At 33.5% G+C, this 14,238-nt stretch overlaps 1 protein-coding gene and 2 long non-coding RNA genes across 3 annotated transcripts in view; 2 read left to right on the forward strand and 1 right to left on the reverse strand.

The window, feature by feature from the left end:
- Nucleotides 1-14,238, reverse strand: part of LOC117688824 (uncharacterized) — a 44,209-nt gene that overhangs the window by 14,010 nt on the left and 15,961 nt on the right. Inside the window, exons 7-8 of the mRNA XM_034467389.2 lie at nt 512-769; nt 312-423 (exon numbers count right to left, since the gene is read on the reverse strand). Coding sequence (XP_034323280.2) covers nt 312-423; nt 512-769 — 370 coding nt within the window. The remainder of the gene's footprint in view (nt 1-311; nt 424-511; nt 770-14,238) is intronic.
- On the forward strand, nt 2,937-4,971 carry LOC117688826 (uncharacterized). Its single transcript, XR_004601190.2, has 2 exons — nt 2,937-3,928; nt 4,243-4,971. It is a non-coding gene; the product is annotated as an uncharacterized lncRNA (long non-coding RNA).
- Nucleotides 9,273-10,086, forward strand: LOC105348181 (uncharacterized). The gene is made up of 3 exons (XR_010714477.1): nt 9,273-9,367; nt 9,565-9,639; nt 10,027-10,086. It is a non-coding gene; the product is annotated as an uncharacterized lncRNA (long non-coding RNA).

The raw sequence follows: 14,238 nt of genomic DNA on the forward strand, positions 1-14,238 counted from the left end.
TTTCAGATATGTTATAACATATATCATCAGCTTGTCAAACAATTACTAGTACTTCTTATGTAGTTAAAATATATGTAACTCATGAAAATCACCAAAAACTAATACAGGTTATAATTTGTCGGTTTGTTTCCAGTTGTATGCGTTGTATAACTTCTTATCACGGAAACAAAGCATTTAAAAATATGATTTTTCATCGTAAGACATTTTTACTCCCTTATGTTCATTATTACTTAAGTGATTAATATTGGTGGTGATAATTGTGTGTTTTAGGCATAAGAAAATATAGCTATTATATATTTATCATACACTACCTTTCACTATCAGAAAACTTGACAGAATTTGTCAGGTTGACCAATCTAGAGAAAATGCGTTGATAATCATTGGAAATCTTTATAGCATGCCTGCTTATAGCTATTTCTGTACCTATGAAACAAAATACCTTTCATAAGGATGGCTCAAATATAATACAAACTTATTATCACAATTGCAATTTGCTAGTAAATGGGTGTACCTGATTTTAATTTTTTAAGTAACTCAACGTGAGCGGTAGCAACACCAAAATGAAAATCTGAATAGGCTAGCGTTGGTCGAAATCCTTTATTTTCACCGTCTATCATCACGTCAGTAAATATAAATTCGGGTTGATATTTTCCGTAAAAATGCTGTTGGTTAAGGCAGTGCGATGAACCAATGGTAGGAGAATGAACTTTTTCACCAAAACTGTCTTGGATTTCCATTTCGCACGTGAGTATTTCCGGCAGAGAGTAACCTGTGAGCAGTTTGTAAATAAGACAAAGAACAGTAGTTTTAATGGTGGTTATTTCCTATAATGATAATAATATAGGCCTAACAAAAAAAAAGAACCAAATAACTTTAGAACAAAGTTAGAAAAGACATCACTTTCTTGACAAAAACAGCTCCCTTAAAAAACATTTGAGCGCCTTAAAAACCAAGCTTCTATCATTATTTACAGGTAAATAAAATTAATACATACGAACTAACTGTTCTACATACCACAGCGGTTTTAGTTACAAATCCCAATCAAAGTACCGAAGAACTGACGGGAGTTGATTTTATCGATGTTTATTTTTTTAAAAATCAATGATATGTTATTTTGCATGACAAGTACAGATAGTTTCTAGTCTGTATTTGAATTACGCACATTTTTATAATATGAATTTTCGGACTTTTTCGACACAAGAATGTTGATAAAACCCCATATGAATATCATGCTAAGTAATATTTAAAGATAGAATAAATTCAATCAAACTATGTATCAGTGATAGACATATTTCTGGAAAATTTAGGGATCCAAGCAATATTGAACTCTCGTCTCGTTCAACCAAACGCTCGGCTGTCGCCGTTAATCCCCGAAAAGCAAGAGAGACTCTCTGCTTGTCGGAGATTTACGGAGACAGCCGAGCGTCAAGTTGACCGAGACTATATTGAACTCTGGCGTAAGAATACATTAAACTACAAAAAATATCTAAATTGTTCGTACCATTTAGAATCTGACTATTTTCAAGGTATTTATAAATATGTTTCCTTGAAAAACAATGCTTTAGCATACATTATTTCAAATTTATTAATTATTCTAAAGAACTAATTCTTGTCAGCGGCGATGATTTGTGCTTTGGTCCAAACACTGTTTCACTTTCGGTTTGTCAGAGTAACTGCATAGGAGAGTTGATTAAAATCAACTCCCAAAAATTATTTTATATGAGACTGCATTCTCAGATTATCTCTTTATCGTACCTAATATAAATTACCTGTTTGTTTTACCTTTAAAGATTAAAAAAGAAAGAACAAAATCATATCATATAAGGTCGGAAAATGTATATTTTTTCTTTTAAAACAATTACGTAAATTTTGTTAATATTAATATGCCATGCAGCTTACAACCACATGACTCGTCAATTATTTAGAGTTTTGGCACTGTGAAGCTAGAAATAAGATTTTAGCTTCTTTTTTTATTTACGAATTATTATTAATTTGTACATTTAACATTATCTGAAGTCTTTTTGCACATCTGTTGAACAGAATATTTATTTAGCGAGGAAGTGAGCATGTAATCCTAATTCTTTGCGCCTTAGGTGGCAGGGGACAATTTTTTTTATACAATTCATTGTAGCCAAGGGATGCATGTCTTCGGAACTCTGTAACTAGAATTTCCTCAGTTCCCATTCTGCACAAATACCTTTAACTCACTCTTTATAAGGTCAATCACCAATTTCTGAAGAAAATTACTAATCAAAACCTGTAAAATCCTCTACAAACTGGTTTTTATGAGATTTTGACCCTTTCATATTTTGCTAATTTTTCATGATTTTTCAGCTTTTTAGACCTCCCCCAGCTAATTCCCTGCAGAGGGTTGACCTTCCGTACCGCGTGCATGCTGCACTATCACATGTCAGAAACTAACCTGTGTATATAGTTTACAATGTCCCATCCACCTACTTTTCGTGTTATTTTACCTCCCGTCTGTAACTTGCAATTTCACTGTGTAAAGTCAGCACAACAGTCATAGCCGCAGGTTTCGCATTTTACTTATGATTCTCATGTACCTTACATAAGTGGCCTACATATTGCATATCAATTTCAACAAGAGACACCCCTCTAACTAATGATAATCATTGAAAATCATTTCATGAATTTTAGCAACACTCATAAGCCTTCAAGTACAGCAACTCTCAATTTTACAAAAATATTAACGGGTACTTTATTCGAAACTGTCCCTTGCTACCTTTGACATACACTAACATTCTCTGAAAAGTCATCTTGTTTTAAAATCAGAAAGCTTATGCTATTCTGAAAAAAAGTACACCACATTTTGCCAATTCCATTGAGGTTTAAGAAAAATATGGCCATTTAAGTAAACCCACCATTTCCACTTTCCTCTATTTAACACAGATTCACAGGGCTCTCCATAAATAACCCTTACCAAAATGAATTGTTTGCGGCAAACTTGCAGCAAACTTGCCGCAAATTTTCAGCAAACTGATTAGTTTACCAGAAAACTTTAGAACTTGTTTGCCGATCTTTGCCAGTAGTAGCAAACTTCTGGTAAACCTCTTATATTTTGCCAAAAGTTTACCAGACACCCAATTATGTTTGCAGCTTCTTCACCAGAAGTGGCAAACTTTTGACACACACCTAAAAATTTGCCAGAAGTTTATCACAAACATTTCTTCTTTTTTCTCTGTTTGTTTTACTTCGTGAGCTTGCCAAAGCTTTACCAGAAATAAGACTTATACAATTTCATATACACATTCAGCACAAATTTAAGACTGTCAATTATAATGAATTGCTTTTATAATTTGTGTATAGAGAAAAAATAAATCTAATTAATATTTTTGGATTTAAGTTTTATTCTAAGATAGTCTCGATAAAAATATTATTACGAAAATAAGATCAACTTTAATCGCATGATGCTTCATAATGAACCCCCCCCCCCCCCCCCCAGACCCCACGTATTACGTGAACACCAACCTGTCTGTTCTTTTGTTATGCTATATTCTTTTTTCCTACGTTCAAATATCAGTCAACTTGGATTTGAGTATATAAACCGCTTGATGTTGAATCATGTAGATTGAAGAGTTTTCCGTAACGTTATGCTGTTCAGTGTTTGTTTCTACTTTTACTTTTGTTTCAATGTTAAGCTACGCGCGCGCTGATTGGTCGATCAATAGCTAGCCGCCAATTTTCACATTCGATGCTGCCATGTTGTCTGCCATCACCGAGATGGTAAAGTGAATGAAAATAAGGGAATAAGGCTGTGCACAAGGTAAAAGAAACATTGTCAATGGAGTGTTTACTTTTGGAAAATCCACGGCTAAACGGAGGACGAATATAAGTGAATGAATCGAGTCTCAACACCCATGGCTACTGCATGCACCATCTGCATGATCATGAGCACGTTTTTGAAAAAGTAAGTGAAGTAATGAAAACATATTCGTTGAATGGCAGTTTAAACAGTTATTGGAATTTAAAACGAAAGACTGTGATCTTTTATAATAAGTTTAACAGTATAAGGCCGTCCCTATGACATATTTTATATGATTTACATTTTTATTACTTAAATAAAAGAATTCATGTTCTACTCGCATAGTCAGAGTTAGAGTAGGCCTAGTGCAAATTTGTAGCTTTATATAGATTTATAGATTGAGTAAGTATATGGTAGGCTAACTTGTTTTAATCTGAAAACAATTGTGCTTATATGAAATCCATTTATCTTCCCAATAGGTGTCTGCCCTGGTGACTGGGTTACACAGACCTAAAGAAAACCATGCCAAAAAAACCCCCCACTGATTTTATGATCAAATGATGCAACCAAAAAAGAGTGAAGACAGAATTTGTGTAAGACTTACGTAGAAAAGCATATAAACAACAGTGCTTAAGTCTGACCATTCCATTGTGGGCATTATTGTGATATTCGGCTATTTGTGTGATATTGTTTATGTGTGAAATTAAATCGGAGAGCACGTACAGGAGACCGTCATAAAAAAGACATCGAGAATGCCTTAAAGAATCCGTGATTAATTGTAACATGACCAGTGACCGTGCAGGGCTTAATTGTGAACTACCGGTAAAAGTATCGACCTAATTTCCGAAAAATATGGTATATGGTTTGAACTTCGCTCATTGTGAACTTTTGACAAGTCCATCTGTGCATGCATGTTGTGATCAAACTGCATTCAAGTTTATCGATCTGCAGCAACACATCATCACCTATCGGTTGAGTACCATTTGTCAAATTTCAATATGGTTTGTTCATCAGTTTTGTGTTTATTTTTGAAATTTATAAAATGTGTAAAATTTTAAGTTAATTACTTGTGTCCTTTATCTCTAATTTTGCTGCAACTGTTTAAGTTAAACAACATCTTTGTCAATCACCAGTAGAAGTTATTTGTTAATTGATTGAAAAGCATAGTACATGTATTAGTAACTCATTATTAAATGATTATTAGTGTTTATTAATTGTTTTTCTTATGTTGTAATATCTTAAAGTTGCTATGTCTATCTGTAAGCTTGCGGCAAATTTGCCGCAAACAGTTTGCCGGAAGCTAATTTGCATACGAATTCTGAACTTGCTGCAAATTTGCCGCAAACAGTTTGCCAGAAGCTAATTTGCATACGAATTCTGAACTTGCCGCAACTTTGCCGCAAACAGTTTCCCAGAAGCTAATTTGCATACGAATTCTGAACTTGCCGCAACTTTGCAGCAAACAGTTTGCCAGAAGCTAATTTGCATACGAATTCTGAACTTGCCGCAACTTTGCAGCAAACAGTTTGCCAGAAGCTAATTTGCATACGAATTCTGAACTTGCCGCAAATTTGCTGCAACTGTTTGTCGCAAATTTGCAGCAACCTCTCTGCAAATTTGCGGCAACTGTTTGCCAGAGGCCTTATATTTTGGTAAGGGAAAGCATCTTTACCTAATCTTTTTGAGCTCAACTGTTGTTCAACCTCCTTAAATAAGAAACCTTATTCAATACTACATACATCTGCTTGATATTATCATGATAAAAGCATCACATCACTTAGAAATCCCTTTACATGTATACCCTCCCCCTATCTTTTGATTTTCACAAGAAGCATTAGTTTGAACCCTTTAACCTAATATTATGAAACTTGTGGCAGTTTCCTTGAGTCATTTCTTACACATATTTCAAAACAACCATCACTGATATTTAAAATTGATCTTTTTGGTAAATGGATGATTTGTAGCATTTTTATTCACAAAAAGTCATGTCGCCCTACATGTGATTTCTTTTTTTCATGAAAAACTAAGCCTATAATCATATTTAGTGGATATCTTATATATTCTGGTTTCTAGTCTCCTTTTAACTTTGCTAAATTAGTAAGACCTACACGTGTGATGTGTGCGTTTAATTAAGATGAAATTCAAACACACCCGGATACCTGTGGACGGATGAGAATTCCATGAAAAATGTTCAAATTGTACATGTTTTTCTACATTTTTGATGTATATATACAATGAAAGGGTAAAAATATGTTGGTTTTTGTTCATTTCAAGAGTAATTATCATAGCAGATGTTATTTCAAGGTCAAATGTACATTTACATATCCTACATGTAATGGTAATGGAGTCCATTGGAAGGCTTTTTTAATTCTGTAAATACATCTAAAATACTATTTTTTGATAGGAAGAGCAAAAACTTGACATATTGTATACTTTGACAACTGCATTTGTCTACATGTAAAGTTCATTTGAAATAAAAATATGCTGTTTTAATAAAATTGGGTGATATAAGTCAGGTGGATTAATGTTATTTCATAAAATCAGACAGCAAAATGGCTGCAAATTCATAAATTTAATGATTTAATGCCTACTCTCTATGCCAATTTACTCTAGTGGTGGTCATTCTACACATTTAAGAGGGAGTTACTCCCCTTGAATATTTTAGGTAATAAATCATGTCATGACATCTATAGCCAAGAAAATCATCCATTTTCACAAAATGTATTACTTATAGTACAAAATCCACTCAAAATTACACTTAAAGGAGAAATATGAAAATACCATGTAGTCTTGGAGTGGCAGGGGACAGTTTTTTTTTGATACAATTCATTGTAGCCAAGGGATGCATGTCTTCGGGACTCTGTTACTAGAATTTCCTCAGTTCCCATTCAGCACAAATACCTTTAATTCACTCTTTATAAGGTCAATCACCAATTTCTGAAGAAAATTACTAATCAAAACCTGTAAAATCCTCTACATACTGGTTTTTATGAGATTTTGACCCTTTCATATTTTGCTAATTTTTCATGATTTTTCAGCTTTTTAGACCTCCCCCAGCGAATTCCCTGCAGAGGGTTGACCTTCCGTACCGCGTGCATGCTGCACTTTCACATGTCAGAAACTTACCGGTGTATAGTTTACAATGTCCCATCCACCTACTTTGCGTGTTATTTTACCTCCCGTCTGTAACTTGCAATTTCACTGTGTAAAGTCAGCACAACAGTCATAGCCGCAGGTTTCGCATTTTACATTTATTGTACCTTACATAAGGGGTCTACATATTGCATATCAATTTCAACAAAAGACACCCCTCTAACTAATGATAATCATTAAAAATCATTTCATGAATTTTAGCAACACTCATAAGCCTTCAAGTACAGCAACTCTCAATTTTACAAAAATATTGACGAGTACTATATTCGAAACTGTCCCTTGCTACCTTATGACACAATCGGCAACTAAGATAAAATCGTTATAGTCTCTGTCTTTAATAAGAATGTGCCAGTATTTTACTAATTTTAAGGTATACACTGTATTAATTTTATTTTATGTGAAAAACCAGACAACAGTTATGAAACTAAGTCGTTGAGGAGATATATGACACTGACCACGTGACTATCAATGCAATGGTGATTTGATGTATTTACTCTATTATGACTTCATTACCGATTTGATTGCAGTGGCGTCGGAGGCAAATTGAAAGGGGGGGGGGGGCTAGACTAATCATCAGAAATCTTGACCAAAAGACCCCAATAAAAACGAATTCACAAAATCATTAAAATCCTAATTCGGGGGGGGGGGGGGGGGGGGGGTTACCTATAACTCTAATCTACCTGCCAAATTTCCCCCCCCCCCCCCAAATCATACAATTCCTAATCCGTACGGATGGGGGGGGGTGGGGGGTAGCACACAAATTTTGTTTGCTTTGAAACTAACTTTGCAAAAAAAAGTGGAGGAGGGCCTAGCCCTCCCCCCCCCCCCCCCGGTTCCGACGCCTATGGATTGCATGATGCCATGACGGTATAGATGTTTCCCTACTTTTTGCTGCTCTAAAGTAGATAGGTTAGGTCACATTTAAGCCGATGATCTTTTTTTTGGTATCGTCGACTTTACCAACATGATCGCCCGATGATATTATCTTACGACGCGGGGCAGTCACATTAATTTCTAGAACATCAATATTCAACAGTTTGACTATATATTATTCGATAAATCGTCGCTCGATCCTCGAACGTTAAGGGCATACTTATTCTTTTCGGTCGGTAGATTACAAAAACAAGTCCGGGATTGCCGAATATTCACCAGTAATAACGAGGGCATCGCATCAATTTAAAAATAAAAATATTTGCAGCAAGGTGTTGTATTCCGCCTGGCAGCCGATTACCAAGCGATAGACGGTAAAAGTTTAATGTAAACCGTATACGGTCAGTCGTCCGTCAGCCGATGTGTCAAAATTGTTCGACAGACAAGTCGCCCCTCGGTCGATTTTTAGTCGTCGATCGGTATTAGACATTTAAGAAAAAACTAAATGCTAGAATGTCAACCGTCAGAAAAATATAATATGGCCCTATCGATACAAAATTGGTCGACCAACGAAAAAAAAGGTCGACATCAACCAAGACAACAGTTGATGAACTGCCGACTGTCGCCCGAATGATCCATTTTCGCCTAAAAAAAAGTTGGTCATTGTTCGCGTTTTTAAAGAATGCGGTTAGGGGACGGGTGAGATCAAAACCGGTAGTGACGTTGCGCATGCGCAAAAATTGTAAACATGGAACAGATTTCGCGCATGCGCTAAAAAACTTAGAAGTTGAAGATGGCGGCGCTTTCAAATGCCTCACTTTATGTTCTTCTAAATGTAAGCGTTGCAGCACGTGTTTATAACTGTAATTTACAAGGGGAAGTTTAACATGTTATGATTTATAATTTTCTTACATAATTAGCCACAAAACCATACATAATACGCAAGAAACATACACAATCCAAATACAAACAATTCTCTCTGCACACTGATATATAAGCTGTGTTTACAAATGTTATAACTGTGTCTGTTTATGATTTGAACTCGGTTCGTTTCATTAGAAGTGAATTGTCCACACAAGATATGATATTTATATTACATCATACTGCTTTTGTAATAGTAATTAATATTTTTTCATCAAATCATAATCTGCCAAATGGGGGGGGGGGGGGGGGCTACTTTAATACAAACTTGACTTTCTTTATAGGCAATGTGAATGAGAATATTTATTTTCATGTATATAAATTTTAATTCATTCATGACCAATGCCAATTGTACAATCAGGCATATACAAAATACTGAACAAACTGTCGATAAATATGTGTAGCATCAAGTAGACAAGTACTACAATTACTTCATTTTATAAACCCTCCAAACCCCCTAGTGACTTGAAATGTACTGTAATGATATAAAAAAAATAGTGGTATTGATAAGAATTGGAAGAAATAATTGGATATATTTTTTCATGTTGTAACTTATGTGATTCATTTCATTAATAGGTTCTTCTGGTAATCCAAACAACAGTTGGTGGTATCCCAATAAGGTCAGGTCTATATGAAGACCATGATTATCTCTCCTTACCAGTAAGTCACCAATAACTGTTACATATAAAGTCTTAACTGACATCTTCTTTGCCAATCAATTATACAAATATTTTATTGACACAAACACAATTACAATAATTTGCAAAGGCACAATGAATATACAGAAACATCATTGTATGTTTACAATAATGATAATGTTTTCATACATTCTCAGATGGTATTATTATATTTTACAGAATAATGCTGAACCCCCTTGCTCTTGTTCCCCCAATAATACCCAGAGAAGAAATGAAACAGAAGACAACTATCAGGTTTATTTCAATTGGAATTATATTTCAAAATACATGTACTGTAATAAACAGTATATGTATAAATTCTAATACCTCCTTACAAGCACATAATTTGGATACTACTATAGTATAGAAATATTGCATTTAATATTAAACACAATCAACATGTTAAGTTCAATGTATGATTACCATGTAAAATAATACTAAGCTTTTTACAGTCTATCTATCCTTTCAATCAAATTGTGCAAGATATGTTTATGTGCTAACTTAAATCAGTTTTAACCTTCATGCTACACTGTGTATAAATTTGTTTACATCAATGGATGTTTCTATTGTTACATGTCAATGCTTACATTAATACTTTTCTCTCTATCTGCTTGATGTTCACAATTTACTTGAATTCAACAGCCAATGCAAGATGACAGGAGAAGATTGAGGGCAGATCCACCCAGTATTCCAGATATTGAGGTACTTTATGCAGATATTGGCATTTATAATGAAATGTTCAAAATCATTCCTTTGGTGATTCATGCAAGCTATGAAGGAGGCAAGCATTAATACAGAAACCAACTTCTTTCTGCGATAATTGCTACTTTCTTATACTGTATGCATCACCAAACAAAGCATTTTTATACACCTGCAAACAAAGTACAGGGGGATATCAACTGTCTGTCTGCCAAATTGTGCAAAATAAGTTAATGTTTTAAATTAAATCAGTTTTACTTTTATGCTACACTGTTTTGATTGTTGTTACTGATTCTGTACTGTGTACAGATTCAGTAACAACAATGGATGTTAATTATACTGTTACATGTCAGTGCTTATAATAATGCTTTTTTCTCCAACTGCTTGATGTTCACAATTCACTTGAATTTAACAGCCAATGCAAGATGACAGCAGCAGATTGATGGCAGATCCACCCAGTATTCCAGATATTGAGGTACTTTATTCTATTCAGATATTGACATTTATAATGAAATGTGCAAACAGTGCAAATTTGATGAAAATCTTGATTAAAACATCAAAATTATTTCTTTGGTGTTTCATTCAAGCTATAAAGAAGGCAAGCATAAATACAGAAACCAACTTTTTTCTGCATTAATTGCTTCTTATACTGTATGAATCACCAAATAAAGCATTTTTATACACCTGCAAACAAAGTACAGGGGGATATCACCCTTATGTCTGTCTGTCTGTCTGCCAGTATATGTACTGAAATGACACAGTGAATGGATTAATCTGTATATATGTTGAATACCACCATATACTAGGTACGCACATATCGTCACTGGAAATAAAGTGTTCAGTTTTGTCAGTAATTGTTTAAACACAATTAGATTTCTTAAGAAATAGGAAAGAAAATACTCAGTAGATTTAAATATACTTTAAGATATTTGATATACATGTACACGTACTAGTACATGTACATGTATCATAAGTTTTGAAGGAATATATCAAATATGCAGTTTCCTTTCATACTAAGACCCTGTAATTAGTTATATTGCAAGATCATACTAAGTGTACTGTAATGTAAAATACTACATCTACTGACTGGTACATCCTAACAAGTATCATACATGTAGACTTAATTAGCAACTCTAATATCTAGCTCTGCACTTTTATATTTTTGTGTTGTTTTTCATTGTTCTTTATAGATGGAAGATGTATTACTTGAGGAAATAGCCCCTGAGGATTTGGATAATGTAAGATAATTATGTTGCATGTAATTACATGTAGTACAACATGTAGTCAATGTCACAATAATTCAAAGCCATGCTATTTATATATAATATGTTTACATAATAATAAATAATTTTATGAAGAAAACATTAAGGTTTAAACATTTCTGATCTAATTGATCTTAATGTCCTACCATTTTGTGAAAGGCCATATAAATATAAGTCCTTGTAAATTATTATAAAATATACCTAATTATAAGCCATAAAATCTTTAAGAAATGTCGGGAGAGGTGACATTTTAATGGCTCTTGTATATATAGACTATAAAGAAAAGAAAACTCTAGATGTTATTGGCCTATTTATTTTAAAACAAAGTGGCACGTTATGCTTAATCTAACTGGTGAATTGTCCCTCGTTCCTTAATAAATTTGGGAGGGGGGGGGGGGTGTAGAAAAAATTAAGAAATCATAGACCTACATGCAATTAAGAGAAATCTATTTTACACAGATGAAGGAGAAAAAAAAACCAAACAAATTTTGAATTAGAGAACACTTGTATATATTTATATTATATATTATGACTACAGGGCTAATGAAATCATTTTTAATATTCCGGGAGTGCTTAATCTAATTAATTTCACTTTCTAAATTCTAAAAAAAAAAAAAAATTAAAAATTGTAGCATAATATACAGTGACATAATTGAACAAATCTTAAGTACCAAAAAATAATTGGACAAAACTACACCACCCTATCCTATATAATTATTAGAGCCCTGTCTTAACACCAGAATCCCTGACCCAGGGGCCATGTATGCTTAGAAAATAAAAAAATATGTTTGATTTTATTATAATCCTAGTCAAACAGGCTTCATGCCAAGTTGATTTATTGTCAATGATAATAGATTGAGGAAACTGATAATTAATGATTTTCATGGAAATTTATTCACAAATGTATAGATTTTTTGAATTTCTGAACATCATCAGTCATGGTATATTAAAAACAGATTATGATGCATATACTGTAAAAATTCACTTCTCTTTACTGAATGGTATAATAAGAAAATTGTACATGTAATAGTATATGTATCAATGATTTGCTTGATAAAAATGGATCATTTCTTAAATTTACAAGACATTCAGAGTAATTAATTTGATGTCGGACCTTATTTTGATCTCCTTACAATTATTTGGTCTACAAAAACTCTTACATGTACATATAAAGCTATATAGTTTATATTATCTTGGAATTCTAAAAGAAGATGATAACCCAGGACCCTTTATACATGTATATCTTTTCACTTTTTTGTTTTGCCCTACAAAAAGCTCTAATATTATGAATACCTGGTAATACTCTAAACCTGAAATCACAGTGAAGCGAAATCAGGATTATATTTTATGTTGTTAGATTTACAAAGGAAAACTACATGAACTATACCATTAAATCATGATTTTTTGAAGTATACAGTCTCATTAGCGCGTTATGAAAATTTGTATGCACACATCGCTGCAGTAATGAGACTGAATACTTTAAAAAATCATGATTTAATGCTTATATTTACACTTTTTTTAACTTCTTGCCTTGTCTGCAAATGTGATTTATACCTTAAAATTGCTATCTTATCCTAAGTTAATATTAATGGAAAAGCCACATTAACAGCCACAAGCGAGAACTTTGATTTTTAATTCACTCGTGACGGTGCAGTTTACAGCGTTCAACGTTTGTGACGTAATAAAATTTGTCATTTTAACTTTTGAGTACCCAGTGATTAGTTGTTGCATTTAAATACATTTAAAGATCACAGCATTCAATGGAAAAACACAGTAGAATGTAAATATTTAGGAAAAGATTACATGAAAAATACTTATAAATGTTTAAACACATATATCAACCTTTAATAAATAGCAGAATTGATAATTTCTATAAGAAATAGGAAACTTGGCGTTTCTTTTTAATAGACTCAATGACTGAACAAATTTTACCAGTAATTGCAGATTCTTGAGTACCAGAATATAAAGCTCTTTATTTCCTATATAGCCATCGTCAGATCTCACAGGTTTTCTATCCGTTACACTCAGTGTAATGGATAGACACCTCTGGTTTCCGACGATGCTATATAGCTCGTAACACAAGATTTGATTGGCTAATAAACCATATCCGTGCACCCGACTTGAGCTGGAGGTAAAGAACCTGACGTCACAATTGATTAAATGTGACATCACAATAATAATAAATAGCATATCTTAAAAGTGTAATACAGCTTTGATTGGACATGGGGAATAGTATTTTTTGGTTTACATAGGAAATAAATTCATTATCCAGCTCCAATCAAGGGTGAACGGACATTAACTATTGACCCTTCATGTTCAACAACTAGTATTCTCTCTTTCTCTTTCTCTCCTCCTCTCTCTCGATACTTTTGGGCAATCAGACAAAACAAACCCCCAATTTTATGAAGCTGCATGCTGCTATTACTATATGTTGATCTTCAACTGAATACATTATTTATAACTGATACCCATGAAAATGCAATATTTGTACATATTTATTATAATAACAGGGATTTAATTTCATGGAGGTGATAAGAAACTACCAGCAAATGGACTCGGAAGTAGAGCGTCAAGACAGGTATTTAAGAACATTCGGTCTCCAGCGCGTTTCCATCATGGGCGATGGAAATTGTTTGTTTCGTGCTGTAAGTTTCTCACTTTACGGTCACCAGAATAATCATGCATACTTAAGAAATTTAGCAGTAGATACTTTAAGGGCTAATATTGCAGAATTTTCAGATTACTTTTTATCAGATAGAGGAACTGCATTGGAACAAATTAACAGATTGGGTCAACCAAATACTTATGCAGGACAGGAATGTATATATGCACTGGCAAAAGGCTCTCAACATTAATATTTTGGTTACATTTGGTGGAGATGATTCCTCATCTG

This window comes from Magallana gigas, chromosome 6, assembly GCF_963853765.1.
Source record: "Magallana gigas chromosome 6, xbMagGiga1.1, whole genome shotgun sequence".
Lineage (NCBI taxonomy): Eukaryota > Metazoa > Mollusca > Bivalvia > Ostreida > Ostreidae > Magallana > Magallana gigas.